Source organism: Antechinus flavipes, chromosome 4 (assembly GCF_016432865.1).
Source record: "Antechinus flavipes isolate AdamAnt ecotype Samford, QLD, Australia chromosome 4, AdamAnt_v2, whole genome shotgun sequence".
In the NCBI taxonomy this organism is placed as follows: Eukaryota; Metazoa; Chordata; class Mammalia; order Dasyuromorphia; family Dasyuridae; genus Antechinus; species Antechinus flavipes.
In genome coordinates, this window is record NC_067401.1 from 15,558,189 (window position 1) to 15,574,908 (window position 16,720).

Sequence of the window (16,720 nt, forward strand, 5' to 3'; positions counted from 1 at the left end):
TTAGCATTCCTCAACGGGAGACTAAATCTTTGCCGTCATTTCCCCAGCGATGCTGGCGCCCATACGAAAAATGTATTCAATAATCTTTTATAAGCTCGGTGGACTCCGGCTCAGACCGAGGCTGCGAATTCCAAAGGAAACACCCCATCGGTGCCCAGCAGGTGTATTGTAATTGCCTTTTAGGCAGCGGCAGAAAAACGATCGCGTCGACGCTAGGAGAACATTTAAAGTGTTTCTAATTTGTGCTGAATTAATGGTAAAGGAAAAACCGAAGATGAAGTGCTGTAAAAATCTATGGATATCGGTTCTCATTTCGGTTTAAAATTGTGTTTTCTGTAAGTAAATCTGATTGTGGATGCTACGTAGAATTTGCATCAATAGCTAGCATCCCCAGCTCTTTATACTTTATTAGAGACGGGGCGCAAATACTGTAATCGTGTTCGTTGGTGACATTTCCAGCTGTTTCTGTGATAATTGGGAGCAGCTGCCCTAGGCCCCTTGACCCAGAGTGACCCATTAGGGAGCTGTGGCCTAAATTCAAACTAGACTAACAAGTGGGCTCTGGGACAGGGATGAGTAATTGCTTCATTGACCAAAAGGGGCGTTTTTGCTCTGATTCTTGATTCCTCGCCTCTCTGCGAGCCCCTAACCTTGTCAGAGGCCCCCCAAAACTCCCAGTTTGATTTAATACTCCTGTTCGTTAACAGAGCAGATGCCTGATAGAAAGTTAGCCTGATTCCTTTCTAATCCCAGTCTTTGGGAAGCCACAATATTTTCTGTTATTCAGACCAGACTTTCCCTTCAGCATCTTCAGAGACCAAGGCCCGGTGGCTGAGAGAACCTTGGGGAGCCCCCCTCACTCTGGGTCTTGGGGTGTATCAGATTTCTCTGTGGCTCTTTGTGCCTCTGTTGTCAGGTGCATTTGTCTTGTAATCAGCATCCAGGAATGGAAATCCTGCTGTTAAACTGTCACACGGTAGTAGTCATGCGACAGGCCCTGAGGCTCAGCTCCGAGGCGGGACGTTTGTGGGTCCGCGCCTCGTGGGATGTCCGGCAGCAGCTTTTAAGCAAATTAGATCCCTCTGCACTGGGAGGCAGAGCTGTCCAGCACCGGGAACAGGAGAGGGCCCCATTGGGCCGGGCCAGGGGCTGCTGCCAGCCTCGCCTAGTCTTCCCTTTGCCTTCCAAGGGAGGCCGGGTCCTCGTTCAGAATGGCGGTGAGCGGGGGGTGCCCTCCTCCATGTTGTGCGGCCCGATGTCCTGCTCCCGGCCCAAGCCAACCCTTGTCTTTGTTTCCCTCCCTGTCCTGCAGATCCGGTCCCAGCCCTGGACCTCGGGCAGCAGCTCCAGCTCAAGGTCCAGCGCATGCACGATATTGAAACTGAAAACCAGAAGCTAAGAGAGACTCTGGAGGAATATAACAAAGAGTTTGCCGAAGTGAAAAATCAAGGTAGGCTGGGCCCCGTCAGGGTCCTGAAGGGCCGGGATCATGCGGTCCGGGTGGGCGGGTGTCACGGGGTGGGCCCTCAGAGAGGTCGCGCCGAAGTGAAGGGATTCTGTCTGTCCCAGAGCCGTGTGCGCTCTGTGGCCTCCTGACAGACGCTTCCTCGATCACGGGCTGATAGGATCTGCCTGGAAAAAACCCACGGTTGCCTGGGCCTCCAGGCAGGCCCCGCCTGTCAGAGCGCCAGCCCCTGATCAAAGGAGCCCAGCCAGGGAGTCGTTGCATAATTACTCCAGATGCATTAAGGCTCTGGACTCCTCCTGGGCCGTCTGGGGCTTCTCCATCACGAGAGACTCAGCAGCAGCACCACACTGGGGCGGCCGCTCGGCCCACAGGTCCAGAAGGAACACGGCCTCTTGCCTCGCCAAACGGGCTCGGGCTTGTCTTCCTTTTACAGAAACAAAAAAAGCAGCTTTCCTGCCCCAAAATGTCCTCATTTAGGGACCAGTTGCCCCTTTTCTCAGAAGCCCGCTTGTTTCCCTGTGAGAACGATAGTTCTCTGTAACTAACACCTTTGCTTGGGGGTGAAGTTGGGAAAGGGGGGAAGGTTGGGGTTCGTTCCAGGAGGCTCGGAGCGGGAGCTCGGTGGGAGGGGGAGAGATTGGGGAGAGGCTGAAGAAAGCGGGACAAGCTTTTTCCTTCAGCCCGATGTTCAGCACAGCTACGTAAAATTTGCATCAATAGCTAGCATCCCCAGTTCTTTATGTTTTACTAGAGACCAGGCCCAAACACTGTAATCGTGTTTGTTTGTGACATTTCCAGCTGTTTCTGTGATAATTGGGAGCAGCTGCCCTAGGCCCCTCGACCCAGGGTGACCCACTAGGGAGCCGTGGCCTAAACTCAAGCTAGACCAACAAGTGGGCTCTGGGACGGGGACGAGTAATTGCTCCATTGAGCAAAAGGGGCATTTTCTCTCTGATTCTTGATTCCTCGCCTCTCCGAGGGCCCCTAGCCTTGTCAGAGGCCCTCCCAGTTTGACTTAATACTCCTGTTTGTTACCTTGGTCACCTTGGAGAAGCTCAAAAAGGGTCATTAAAAAAAAGTTTTAGGAAAAACTGAGAAGCTGAGCTCTCTCCCGTTTGAGATGTTAGGCGGTGGGGACGCGTGTTAGCCAGATACGAGAGAGGCGGCCCTCTGGCCCTAGATCGTTCCTCTGGCTGAGCCGGGTTCGGGAGCACATCTGGCTGCGGCTCTCTCTGCATCGCCCCTGTTTGCTCAAGGATAAAATCTGAATTTCTCAGCCTGACATTTAAAGCCTTTCACAGTCCAGCACTGGCCTGCCCTTCTAGTTTATTTCATATTAACTCTCGGCCTGGCATCAGCAAGACCGAGATTGGATATGGCTGCAGACATTTAGATGTGTGACTCTGGGAAAATCACTTCCCCTCTGCCTGCCTCGGCTTCCCCATCTGTTCCACTGGGGATAACAAGAGCGCCCTCCTCCCAGAGTCATGTCCGTGAAATGAGATAGTTATATCACTTCCCTCTGCTTGTCTCAGTTTCCCTATCTGTTAAATGGGGATAACAAAAGCGCCTTCCTCCCAGAGTCATGTCGGTGAAATGAGATAGTTATATCACTTCCCCGCTGTCTGCCTCAGTTTCCCTGTCTGTTAAATAAGGATAACAAGAGTGTCCTCTTCCCAGAGTCATTTCAGTGAAATGAGATAGTTATATCACTTCTCCTCTGCCTGCCTCAGTTTCCCTATCTGTTAAATGGGGATAACAAAAGTGCTTTCCTCCCAGAGTTGTGACAGTGAAATGAGATAGTTATAAAGTCCTCCCCATTGGCCCGGCTCTCGGTAAGCTCGATATAAATGGGAGCTGTCATTACCTTTAAGTTCTTTCCCCTTAGCAGTGCTACATTGCGGCCCCTCTCTCTATTTGCTGTTTGGGGATATGCTGGTTCCTCTGGTTCAGGAACGTCTCTCCCTCAGCCTCCATCTTTAGGATCCCTTGTGTCCAAGGCCCCCCTTCCTGTGCCATGGGGCCCAGCACAGAGCCAGCTCCGGGGCCTGCCCAGGACACAAGCTTCACAGTCACGGGTCCCCACAGCCAGATTGGGGGTGCTGCCAGCGCAGCCCCCAGGAGCAGTAGAGACGGGGGCAGCTGGGCAGGATTCGCTCTGCAGAAAGCAGAGCCCAGGTCCCCGGAGACGCTCCTGGGCCACACGGTTCACAGGTGTCCGAGTTTGGGGCGTCCCATCAGAACCATTCTCCTAAAACATGTGACCCCCAGGGGATGGCACCTTCTCAAGCTGTGTCCAGAGCCCTCCCCATAGCCCACAGGTGCCAAGAGAAGGGGCAGTGCCCAACGGCCTCCAAACCCCTCCAGGTGGTTCTTCCTCCAAGAAAGACTTGATCCTCTCCTCCCGGTCCCCAGGGAGGAGCCGTGACTTGGGGTCAGTTGGCCTAGGGCCCCTTACACCTCTAAGCTCCCCGTTTGGAGCATGGACCCAGCTCTCCCAGGAGTTTGCCTCGATCCTTAGGTCTCCCTCTCGGGCAGCCCTTTGGAGAGCGAAGCAGTAGAGGGGGCTTGGTGTCAGGTGGGACCCCCATCATAGGAAAGTCAGAGGGCCTCTGTGGACCCTCTGTAAAATGGGAGATTTCGCCTCTCTGGCCATCAGGGTCCTTCTCTTCCCCTTGGATAGCCAGCTGCACTTTGGGGTGCGCTCTCTAGCTGGGATCCCAGGGGAATCTTCCAGGTTCAAGGGCTTAGTTTGGAAAGCTATTCCAAAAAGCTTTATTGGAAAAGGAACAGAAGTCATTATGGAGCTGCAGTTCTGCATTTCTCCTCCAGGGTTCTGGGGCCACACCTGGCCCTCCAGCCCCAGTCTCTGCCCTCCAGGCCCGCTCCCTGCACTCAAGGCCTGCTCCCTGTCCTCCAGGCCCGCTCCCTGCACTCCAGGCCCACTCCCTGCACTTCAGGCCCGCTTCCTAGGCCTCTAGGCGCACTCACTGGCCTGGGACAAGTGGGCCCTGCTTGTCTTTCCCCTTCCTGCCAAATTTGCCTCTTTCCCTGGCTTTCGTAAGAGGTATTTCCTGTTGCTCCCATCCCAGCCATTCCCAGTGCCAACCCCCCACCCTTACATCTGGCCTGGGCATCTTGCTGCCGTGAGGCAGCCTCAGGGGTCCCTCGGGAGCTTGGAAGGAGCGTGGCCAGCCCGATCCCCCCACAGAGTTCCGCCGTGCCGCCACCCATGTGCCAAAAGCCAGGTTCGGTCCGCGGCAGGCTGCCGAGGCAGCCCGGCTCAGCTGCTTCCGTCTGCGCTCCAGAGGGGGCTAATTTAAGACTCATCGATAAGATGATATTCTATTTTACCATTGATTTTGTTTCCCCTCTGCTTGTGTTAGAGAAACCTTAGCTCTCCTTCCCAGCAAAATCCATTGATCCCTCCCAACCTGAGCGCTTAAAGTTCAATTTAACGTTTAGGGAGTAAAAGGTCTCCGAAGGGACTCGTGGCCATCGATTTTATGTCAGAGTTGAAGAGGGAAAGCTTCAGATGCGCCAGCACGCTGGCCCGCGCAGCCTCGGGCCGGTTCCAGGGCCCCGAGCGGCAGGACGGCAGGGCCGGCAGCCGGCGGCTTCCTAACCAGAGCTTTCCTTCCCTTTGTAGAGGTCACAATCAAAGCACTTAAAGAGAAAATCCGGGAATATGAGCAGACCCTGAAGAACCAAGCGGAGAATATTGCTCTCGAAAAGGAACAGAAGCTACAAAATGACTTTGCAGAGAAGGAGCGGTGAGTGTTTCCGGGGCGAGGAGCCGGGGGGGATGGGCCTCCTCTGTTCCCTGCTGCCCACCTGCCACTGGCACTATGGGGCAGCCCCCTGGCAGGCACCGTGCCCCTCAGCAAGGTAGCTGTGACAGTGAGACTGGAGAGACCATTCCGGGGGCAGCCTCCGGGCTTCCGAGGGCCGGTCTTCCTCCTTTGGGAGGCTCGTGAGGGCCCGTGAGACACGGCACCAGTCGTCAAGGGCCCTTCCCCTGTGCTGAAGACGTAATTTAGTCACGTGGGTCGGCAGCACATAGGTCTTGGCCCCATTTTCCCACAATTCCACCATAAATTGAAATAATAGTCCAAGGAAATTGGGAGAATGGCAGTTTGTTGGTAGTTATTTCATTGGAGCAAGCTCCGGGCCCGAGGTCAGCCTCTGAATTTTGATGACATTTCTCCCACGGTAAATCAGAGGGCAATTCCCTCTCTTTGCTCAGCTCGGAGGAAGCGGGGACCCCTTGTCGGGTTCACCCGTTTGCATTAAGGCTCAGCCTTTCCAGTATATTGAGTTAGTTCGGGCCCGGGCCGGGAGTCACCTTGCTGATGGGGGTAGGAGAAGGGCTGCCTGTGTCTGCTTGCGGGAGCATGTTTGTATGTGACTTATTGAGTTTTACTGAAGTTTCCTGCTCCCCCTTCCCCCTCCCCCCCCACTCACAAATAAAAAGAAGGGGAACTATTTTTATAAGGAACCATTTTTTAGGGCTTCCCTACCTGCGGGGGGGAGAGGAGGGAGTCAACAAACTAGTTTGGGATTTTTTTGGGGGGGGGAGAGTTTAGATCCCTACACCTTAATATAATTGGACTCTTTTGTAATCTGTTCAATTTAAAAATATACTTCTATCCATAGATTTCCCCAGAATGCAAAGGGGGGGAGGCTACGATGCAAAAATGCTTAACAACCGCTGATTTAATAGAAGGGATATTTATATTTCCACAAATCAAAAGAGCAGACTTGTAGGAGCTGCTAAAAATGACATAAATTTGCATTTTTAAAAGCCCCTCACGCAAACCCAAAGCTTTCCCCTTAACTCGCTAGAGTGACAAGAAATATTTTTAAATATTTGATTAAAAATAAAATATATAATTAGATGAAGACTGACATCCTGCCCATGTTCACGTGTGGTGGAGAAAGCGGAGTTGGGCTCCCCGATCAAACGGAGCGTTTCTCCCGAAAGCCAAGACGGAAAAGTCCGTTTCCCATGGATTCCATTCCCTAGAAAACGAAATGACAACCTTTGGCCAGATTTGGCCTGGGGATTTGGTCCACGTGGAGGAGCATCCTGTATGCTTGGAATAGCAACCACCGTGAAGCCCAAATACATTCCCCCTGCCGGTGGAAACACAGGTCTAGACCCAAAGAAAAAAAAGAAAGAATTAAAAAAAAAAAAAAAAAAAAAAAACTTCACAGGGAGTTCTTCTTGCTCTGACATTGGGTCCACATGAATGTATCAGGGAAAGATTGTTGAGGGCCAGTCTGATTAAAAAACTTTCCTTTTTTTTTTTTTTTTTTTTTTTTTTTGGTTGTTGTTATTGTTGCAAAGCAAGTAAAGTGACTTGCCCAGGGTCACACAGCTAGTACGTTTCAAATATCTGAGGTCACTTTGAACCCGGGTCCTCTTGACTCCAGGGGACACTCTATCCACTGCACCACCTTTTTTTTTTTTTTTTTTTTAAAGAAAGTGCCATTAATTTGTTTTTATACCACCTGTACTTCCCATTGTATCCTCCCCTCCATATTGCAAAAGAGTCATACGTTGTTTAAAAAGGTAAGAAGAAATAATAGTAACAACGAGGGGGAGAGCCAATTCAGCAACCAGCCTATCTAGAAAGTGTGACCTTGTATGTATTATTACATACCTGTAGTCCCCCACCTTTCCAAAAAAGAAAGGGGAGCTATTTTCTCATTTGCATCAACTCAGTAAATCTGAGCAGTCCTCCAGGAAATCAGGAAGGTGACAATAAAATAGGTGGTGGTGTAAGCCTGCGGCAGGAGCGTGAGGTAGGGCTACGGTTCCGGTTGTTGCCGCTTCCTCCATGGCTCAGCTGCCCCAGACTCGTGCCAGGGCCCGGCACGTGTGGGGTCAAAGTGATGAGCCAGTGCCCCGACGTGCAGGAATGGGTGAGGTGCCAGTTCCCGCGGGGGTCCCACGGCGGGCGCCTTGCCAGCTGCGTGATCACGGTGAGCTGGCCGATCCCTGGCCCTGCTGACCCTCACCTCGGAAACACGGTCCCAACTCGCCTCCCTTCTCTTCCTTTTTTCAGAAAGTTGCAAGAAACACAGATGTCCACGGCCTCCAAGCTGGAGGAAGCCGAGCATAAAGTTCAGACTTTGCAAACAGGTGGGTGTTTTGGCTTTCCTTAACTTGGATTTGTGCTCCCATGGGGGCCTGGGGCGGGAGCAGAGATGAGGGGCTGGGGTCCTCCCCGGCCCTCTCCTCCCCTGCATCCTGCCTCAGGGAGTGCTCACATTCCCTAGGCAGGATAGCTGCTCTGGGCGGGTGCCCACTCCCCTCACAGGTGCTTGCTCCCCCGGGATCTGTGTGGCAGGAGCTGAACAATCCTCTTAGCGCCCGGATGGTGTTCCTGCCCTGGGCTCCCCTGGTGCCCCCTTGCTCCCTCTGAAACACTTGGGGTGTGCCCAGGGGCTGTAGCTCCTTCAGAGAAGGGGCTGCTCTGGGGGTCACATGTACCTGGCGCCAGAGACGTTTCCCACAAGTCCCGTGAATGTAGCTGCAGCTGTCCCCAGTAAAGGTTACACGGAGCTGATGGGAGAGAGCAGGGCAGCCCCCTGCATGTTCCACCCCCGTCCCCAGGAGCAATCTGGCTCTTCCTACCCTTGTGGCTAAATCTCTAAAGTGGATGCTGCCCAGGGAGGGGTTGGGGAGAGAGGGCACACATCCCCCATTAGGGAGATCCGAATTCAGGTCCTGCCTCTGACGTAGTTGGCTCTGGGACCACTCTGAGCCTCAGTTTTCTGGTGTGTGAAATGGGTGCCATGAGACTTGTGGCCGGACACCTCGGAGCGGTTCTCAGGTGGAGCCTCTGCCGCCCTTTACGGGAGCCATCCCATCAGGGCCGGTCCTGGCTGTGCTTTTACAAGTGGCGGGGAGGCCGCCCTCACCCAGAGAGCTTCATCCCAGTGAGCCCCGTACAGAGGAACAGGGGAGCAAAGCCAATTGGGGGCTGCGAGTGCAGCCCAGGAGCCAGGTGAACACGGCCAGACCGGTCTCTCTGTGTCTGTGTATCTCTATGAATCTCTATGTGTCTCTGTCTCTTTCTCCCCTCTGTGTGTGTGTCTGTCCCTATCTCTGCCTTTCCCCCATGTTTGTCTCTGTGTCTGTATTCTCTGCCTCTGTATGTCTCTCTTCCCTCTGTCCCAGTCCCTCTCTTTTGTGTATGCAGCTGTCTCCCTGCTTGTCTCCGTGTTTGTCTCTCTGCTTGTCTCTCTTCTCTGTGTAGTTTTTCTATCTCTGTCTCTTCTCTCTGTGTCTATTTCTTTCACACTCTCTCTCTGTCTTTTCTCCCTGTATGTCTGTGTGTTTGTATCACTCTTAGCCTCTCTCTGTGTGTCTCTGTCCCTGTCTCTCTCTCTTCTCTCTGTGTCTCTATCACGCTCTCTCCATCTGTCTCTCGGTGTCTCTTTTTCTTTCCTTCTTTCTTTTTCCCCCTCTCTCCCACCTCCTTAGCATATAAACCCAGTCATGAGTGGGATCAGTAAGCGAAGGGTATGAATCACTTCGTACATTTTCATGAATCGTTCCAAACTCTCTTCCAAAACGAGTCACTAATATATTAGTCAGCCGTGGGGAGAAAACTCCTGTTGCCACGAATTATACCTCAGGAAACCGCTAATAGCAAGCCTTTAAAAAGGTGAAGAAGTTCTCTCCCAAGAAGCAATGTACAATATTTTTTATCGTTTCTTTTGAAAATATGATCGATAACGAGTTGTCTGTACCAAGTGGCAGGGCAGCTAAACTTGCTCTCGAACTACGTTTAAGTCCAATGACTTTCAGTTCATAAAGTGCTCTCATTTTTTCATCGCCCCTTCTAAGTTGCCCCGGGGATTCCCAGTCTCTTCTCCATCAGTTTTCCTCGTATTTATGGAAGGTCTAATTAATTAGATGTTCAAGGATAGGTAGGATTATATAGTCAAAGGGACAGCGTTCCCTGAATGTACCTATTTGAAATCATATGAATCAAAATGCTAAGCGTTTTCTCTGTGGCGCGGGCTAAAATCATAATTTCCTTTTTAAAAAAGATAGTTAAGACTGTCAAGGGAAGACTGGGAGAGGGGAAGCTGATGAGAGCGACTTTGCAGGACGAGACTAAAATAGATTACGAAGCATTTCTCGTCAAAATTATCTGGGGGGGAATAGAGAAATAAGTCAGTACAAGAGAATAAATACTCTCAACATTCAATCCAATATTTATTAAAAATTAGTGATTGATTAACATGGATGAAAAGTGGGTTCATCAAAATGGAATTCATTATTCAGCAAGTGTGCTTGGGAAATGGGATTTGCAGTGTGGTGGGAAATGTGTTTAGATGGCCATTTCACGCTATGTAATTCAGTGGATTTCAACTGGATTCTAGATTTAAGCACAAAATAAGAATCGTCTAAAATACGGAAGGAAATGGTGTAGAGAGCGAGAACTCTGGAGAAGTATACTTGAAGCAAGGATACTTACAACAAGGTGTTAATTTAGTGTGATTGATGAGACAACGGTTATCTAGTTTACATATACTTGTACTTAGCATGGTGATGTCATGGTTCTCTAGTTCACACATGCTCAGTGTGCTGTAATGATGTCATTGTAATAGGGTATTTAAGGGCTGAGAAGGACCGGAGAGGGGACATTCTATCTTTGACCAGCCTTGTGGTGGCTCCCCTGCCTCCTGCACTAAGATCAAGACTGGGCCGGAATAAAGACTCTAGACCAGGGGTCCTCAAACTTTTTTAATGGGGGGGGGCAGTTCACTGTCCCTCAGACTGTTGCAGGGCCGGACTATGGTAAAAACAAAAACTTTGTTTTGTGGGCCTATAAATAAAAAAACTTCATAGCCCTGGGGGAGGGGGATAATCGTCCTCAGCTGCTGCATCTGACCCTCGGGCCGTAGTTTGAGGACCCCTTCGCATCTAGACTCTATTCCTGACCATTCTTGTGGTGTCTATCCTGCTGAGACCAAGGCCCATCCAAAGGATCTCCAGAAAGCTAGCTCAGATATTACAAAATGAAACAATATATTAATGTCAGTCATGGAGAAAAGATAGGTTTCTTTCTATTCCTCATGTAAAAACAATTATTTGAGACAATATATGCATTTTTACATTAATAATAAGTCTATACAACAACAAAATATATTTTAAAAGAAAAAATTACAAAATACTTATCGCCAAAAAATACCCAACAAATAGATAAAGTCTTGACATCAAAAATATACCAAAAAATGGTTAAGCAATTTACAAAGGTAACTCTGTAGTAGAAAAATGACCAGAGAAGATGTGGAGTTTTCAAGAAATTAATATTAATAACCATTTGAAAAACTGATCATTATTAAAGAAATGCAAATGAAAATATCTTGAAGACACTACGTAACACCTATCAACTTAGCAAGAATAAGCAGCCACAAAAGCTCAACACTGGCAGGGTTGTGGTCAAACAGATACGCTCACAACTCCTTGAGATTTTTGGAGTGTGGTATGATCGGTGTAAAGCAAAAGTTATAGAAATAATCATTTCTTTCTACCCAACATTTCTATTTTAGGATTATCCCCTGAAAAAAGAGGTAATCAAAAATAAAGAGCTACCTATCTTTTCTTTTTTTTCCCCCTTAAGGCAATTGGGGGTAAATGACTTGCCCAGGGTACATAACTAGAACGTGTTCAGTGTCTGAAGACAGATTTGAACTCAGGTCCTCCTGACTTCAGGGCCGGTGCTCTAGCCATTGCACTACCTAGCTGCCCCAGAGCTACTTATCTTTTCAAAGATTTTCATAACATTTTTTGTAGTTTATAAAAAACTGGAAGCAAATTCTCAATGTCTGACTACTGGGCAATGATTAACAAATTGTAATACGTGGAGTAATGGAATACTGTGATGCTTTTATGATAAAACAATATGGAGATTACCAAGAAATGTGCAAAGGCTTTTGTGAAATCATGCAAACCACCATCATCACCTTTAAAAAAAAAAAAAAACACCCAGAAATGTAATTTATTTAAAAAACAAACCCTCAGCCAAATCCTTTTTTTTACTTGAGAGGTACAGTTGCCAATGGCAGGAAAAAGGAGTTTGCATTTGTATTTACAAGCTGAAAAGCCACTACTCTAGCCTTTATCTGTTTTATGTTTTGCCTTTTAGCCCTGGAGAAAACTCGAACAGAATTATTTGACCTGAAAACCAAATATGATGAAGAAACTACTGCAAAGTAAGTTTTTAACCCCCACTTTCTCCTGGTCCTGTCATGTTGTGATCGATTCGCGTTTGTGCCACGTCTGGCTCCTTCTCCCGCCCGGGTCGTGCGCTCGCTCGGAGGGGTTGAAAGGGTGGGAGCCTCGCCTGCACTGGGAGGTCCTTGGGATGCTGGAACAGCCAGTCTGCTGCTCCTGTGGGGGCTAAGTGGATGACCCTCCTGCTCCTCCTCCTGCTAGTCCTCCTCCTGGCTCTCCTCCTAGCCTTCCTCCTGTTCCTCCTCCAGGTTCTTCTTCTGCTCCTCCTCCTGGTCCTTCTTCTGCTCCTCCTCCTAGCCCTCCTCATGCTCCTCCTCCTGGCCCTCTTCCAGCCTGCCTGGTCCAGCAGAGGGTCCAAGGACCCAGGAGAGAGTCTATGGCGAGTTCGGATGGGTCTCACTTTGTTCAGCAGAGCTGGGAGAGGCCTCACGGTGGACTTTTACAGATGAGGAAATTGAGGGCCTTCTCACCCCTGGAGTCCAGTCAGAAGTGGAGGGGAGCCCATTTCCAGTGGTCCTGAGGCCTTGATTTCTTTGTAATAAAATGGGGGGGAGGTTCTCCAAGTGTCTGAACCCTGCGATCTCAAGTTGCTCTGGTTGGTGTCGGTGGGACCCTGTTTTATATGGTGCCATGGCCTCTGCGCTGGCCAGGCTGTGGCTCTGTCAAAGGGATGGCACTTCTAGCCAGAGCTCGTGTCCTCTGTCCATCTGTGCAGATATGTTCTAGGGGCCTGTCCAAGGAGGGGTGGGGCTGGCCACCTCCCTTGGTAAGGATTTTATCTGCCTCCAGGAATTTCCCCTCTATGCTTCATTTTTCTTCCTAAAGCCTGAAAAGACCATGTCACTCTCCTCCTCAAGAAACTATAATGGCTCCCTATTACCTTAAGGATCCAATAGAAAGATGAGTCCCTTCACAGTGTAGCTCCAATGACACTTACTTCTTCATTTCTGAGGGAAGAAAGGAGAGACAGACAGAAAGAGAATGAGAGAGAAAAAGAGACAAGAGAGAAAAGAAAAAGAAGGAAAGGGAAAAAGAAAACAAGGAGGGGAAAGGAATAAAGAAAACGAGGGGGAAAGGGAATGGAAGAAAAAGAAAGAAAAAAGGAAGGAAAAAGAAAAAGAGCAAGAAAGAAAAGAGAAAAGGAAAGAAAGAAATAAAGGAAAAGATAGATAGAACTGTGCTCACTGGAGCCTACCTCCTGAAAGAGAGCCATATTTTAGGGATCCCAGGGCAGTGGCCCTTCCCCTGGCCCATGAGCCTTCTCTAATCAGTTCTGGAAGGGATATCTTAGGATTTTTCTGTGTATCCGTATTGCATTGAGAACATGATAGGTTTTCCATGAGATGTCCAGTGAGTCATCACTGTTAAAAGTACGTTTCATTGTTTTTCAAAGAACAAACGTCTCTTTTCTCTCCTTCCCACCTCCCCCATCTCCGCCGAGTGTGTCGGGGGGAGTTTGTAACAAACATACATAATCAAGTTAAAACAGATTCTCTCATTGGCCACGTCCAGAATGGAGGCCTCCTGCTTCTGGAATCTCCTTCCTGCGGCCCAAGCCCTCTGGCATTGACCGGCTCGGCCCTTGGGCCGGGTGAGGTCATCCTCCCGTCTGCCTCCATGGTTCTCCTCCCTCTGCTCGCTTCATTCAGGTCAGTGGGATGATAACTGGGGGCTTCCCTTCAAGTTCCCATTTTCTGGATTTCTTTTATCTCTTCTGCCTGAGCAACTGACAAAACCCCAGGGTTTTATGTTCTGGGGTTTTTCTCTCTCTCTGTTTAATCTTTCTTCTTGTAACTGTGGGGCAGCGTCTTAGTAAGCTTTGTTGACTTTTGAAAAAATCAGTCCTTTGTTCTTTTATCAGAACATCTGATATCTGCGTCGTTTCTGCGGCATCTATATTATTTACCAAAAAATTGATCAAACTTTTCACAAGTTCCATTTAGAGAGATGTTTGAGATTTATAAAACATTATTTAATTCGACAAATAGGAACAAAAAATCGCCTCGCAGAACCTTAGACTATTTATATTTTGATACTTGGATTTGGGTAAAAATAAAATATAATAAGAATAACAGCAACTTGTTATTCAACGAGCATTTAAGTGCCTCCTGTATGCAAGACGTTGATACAAGGTTGTAGAAACACAAATAAATCTGTCTTGCATATTATCGAACAGAAAGTACCTACTGTGTGCCAAGCTGGTGTGCTAGGGAAACAGTCCCTGCCCTCAGAAAGTTTATAATCTGATTAGGGGAAGTGACATTTGCCCTCCTAAACATATAGATTGATAGAAGAGAGTTTGAGGAGGGCAATCCAGTAACAAGGAGTTGACCCCTGACCTTGAGCTGTTGACCCTTAACCCACCTTCTAACCCAGAGGCAGCTCAGGCAGTAAGAAAGGTTTCCGCATTTTTAAATAAGTAAAACAAGACTTTATTTTAAAATACAAAATCCATTCCTTGCTGTCTCCGTTTGTTGACCCCTGACCCCCTGGCGTCCCAGTCTCGTTTCTCGTAAAGGTGTTATCTTTTTATGTTCCTGATGTGTCAGATGGTGACCACATGGCCACCCTGACTCCAGATGAGCCCGCTGTGGCCGTGGAGTTGGGAAGAGGGGTCAGAGCCTTCCTCTGGCTCTCAGTGACTGACCTGGGGGCCAGTCTCATTTAAATGGGCCCGGAGCGGTTGTGAGGATCCGGCAGGATCACATTGGAGCGCTTCGCTCGTCGTGCGCCGTGCTGCTAACTGTTCTCGCCTCCTTCCCGTGTGGCTCTGCCCGGGTCTGCGTTTCTTTGTATTTATCATATTGGTTTGTTACTGGAGCATGAGATGACTCCATTTCACCAATATATCATCATTTATTCAACATTCCCTCCTCATTGACCGTGTAATGTGTCTCCACCTTTTTCACTGTAAAACATTAAATAGCTGTAAGTATTTTTGGTACAAGCAGGTTGTTTTCCCCTTTTAATCGCATCCCCTGGGGCTGCCCTACTCGTGTGATCCTTCAAGTGCAAGGGGACGCTGGCCCTTTTTTTTGGGAGTTTGCTAACGCACACAAACGATGGCCTCGCTTAGTCCGGTGCTTGGCACGCGGGGCTCCATCAGTGTCTGTGGATTGATGGGTTGCTTTCTACTTTACTCCACAGCTGGGAGAGGGGGGCTGTGTCCCAGGCCCAGCCCTGCCAACATTGGAGATTGGGATTTACCTAGTTACCAGTTTAACAGATATTAGGTGGCTTTAATCAGGGAGACCCAGGCTCAGCCCTGCTTCTGATCCATCCTGACCGTGGGAGCCTGGACAGGGTTCTCAGGATGTGGAGGCCCCCTAAGGCCTGGTCATGATAGGCTTAGGGGTGCTGTGCCGTGGCCCGGCTGTGGGCGAGGCTTCCCAAGGGACTAGTGGAGGCTGTGGCTGACAAAAAGACCGGTTTTAAAGGGTTGTCTGAGTCTGGCTCAGTGGATTACGTATGGAACTTAGCAGACTCATCCATCCATTGTGTTCTGCCTGGAAGGAGACTACCTGAGGAGATAGAATAGCCCCTTTATTTTTTAAGTTCAGCACGCCCCCCGCCATCTCCCCTCATGGAGAGTAGGAATGGCTCCGGAGGTCCCAATGACAGACTCGAGGCCTTTCCCTTGGGAATACAGCAGTCGAATGGTTTGGGCAGCCAGCTCCCCTTCCTAGGGGGTCGTGCTTGGCCAGTTTCAAAAGGACTTTGATTTCTTAACTCGTAAATGACCCGAGTGAGAGACAGGATAGGGGGAGAGAGCGACCTCGGAGTCGGAAGGACTTGAGTTGAGTCTGGTCTCTGGCACGTGCGTCTGTGGCCCTGGCCAGCTCCCCTGGTGCCCCTGGGCTACAACTCTCTAGCTCCTTAAGTTCCAGGGGACTGAGGAATCGCCAGCACACCCAGTAGAGGGGATTTCCATACCAAGAACTCCCCCAGAGCAGCCTCTGCCCCCCCCCAAAACAAACCACAGAAAGTGTTCTACAAGGCAAGCAGGCTGGCCATTTGGCAGAAGTCTGCAGAGAGCTCTTTCTTGAAAAGAGCAGCGGAGGCTGGCTTTAGATCCTGAATTGGAATCCCAGTTACCTGGGGGGCCGCCCTCGGCTGCCGTGGCTTCAGGACGGGACCCCGAACCCTCCGGCAGGGCTTTGTCCCTCACCTGTGGCCTCTGTCTCCCTCCCGCCTCTGCCACGGCCCTCTCCTCGTTAGATTAAGCATGCTTTTGTGAGCTCTGGGGTTCTCTGAGTCTCTCCCTCCCGAGGCAGGCCTTTTCACAGGCTGTCTTAAAACATTTCAGAAAGCTGAGATTGAATGATTCAAAAACTATTTCTTCTTTCTCCTTCTGTTGGTGATTTCTGAAATTGTCTGCTCTCAGGTGGAAAGCTTGGACGCTTGCTTATATAACAGTTTGGTGAGCGTTTCTGAAATCTGCCGACAGCTGTGGAGATTAACTCCAGCGGCTCCGGAGCCCACAAAGCCCACCCCTTCCCGAGAAGGAGAAGGGCGGGGGGCGGGGGCCGCCTTCGGGATCGCCCTCGCGGGCCTCCGTTACTCAGCAGAGGGCCCATGTCGAAGGCACCGAAGCTGTTAATAGCCCCCCGAGCTCATTGTATGTGATCCTTGCCGTTTGTCAGCTGGAATATCGGGAGCTGAATGTGACAAGATGGAAACAGTAAAGTTTTCCATGTGTAGGCTTGAAGTAAAATGTAATTAGCCTTTATGCACAGAACAAGGACCCATTGATGAATACAGCTGGTCTTTGTTTGGGGCTGTCATTGAGAGTGGGAGGGAGAAGTGTTCTTCTTCATGTTTATTAATGCTTAGAGATTCCACAGACAAATGGCGAGCACAGTTTCATATTTGTTGGAACATCGGGGGCTTTGCCAGAGCAGTTGTTGTGTAAGAGAATTTCTGGGTTTCGGATGATGGCCGTGGCCGGGCCGGAGGCGCTGCTCTGCCTTCCCCACTTAAAGACGCCCCTC

General features: G+C 49.6%; 1 protein-coding gene across 6 annotated transcripts in view; it reads left to right on the forward strand.

Moving 5' to 3' along the window:
- Window positions 1–16,720, forward strand: part of CUX1 (cut like homeobox 1) — a 382,812-nt gene that overhangs the window by 208,204 nt on the left and 157,888 nt on the right. For all 6 annotated transcript variants that reach the window (XM_051991859.1, XM_051991860.1, XM_051991862.1 and 3 more), the window contains exons 5-8: window positions 1,313–1,450; window positions 5,118–5,241; window positions 7,540–7,616; window positions 11,641–11,707. In XM_051991859.1, coding sequence (XP_051847819.1) covers window positions 1,313–1,450; window positions 5,118–5,241; window positions 7,540–7,616; window positions 11,641–11,707 — 406 coding nt within the window. The remainder of the gene's footprint in view (window positions 1–1,312; window positions 1,451–5,117; window positions 5,242–7,539; window positions 7,617–11,640; window positions 11,708–16,720) is intronic.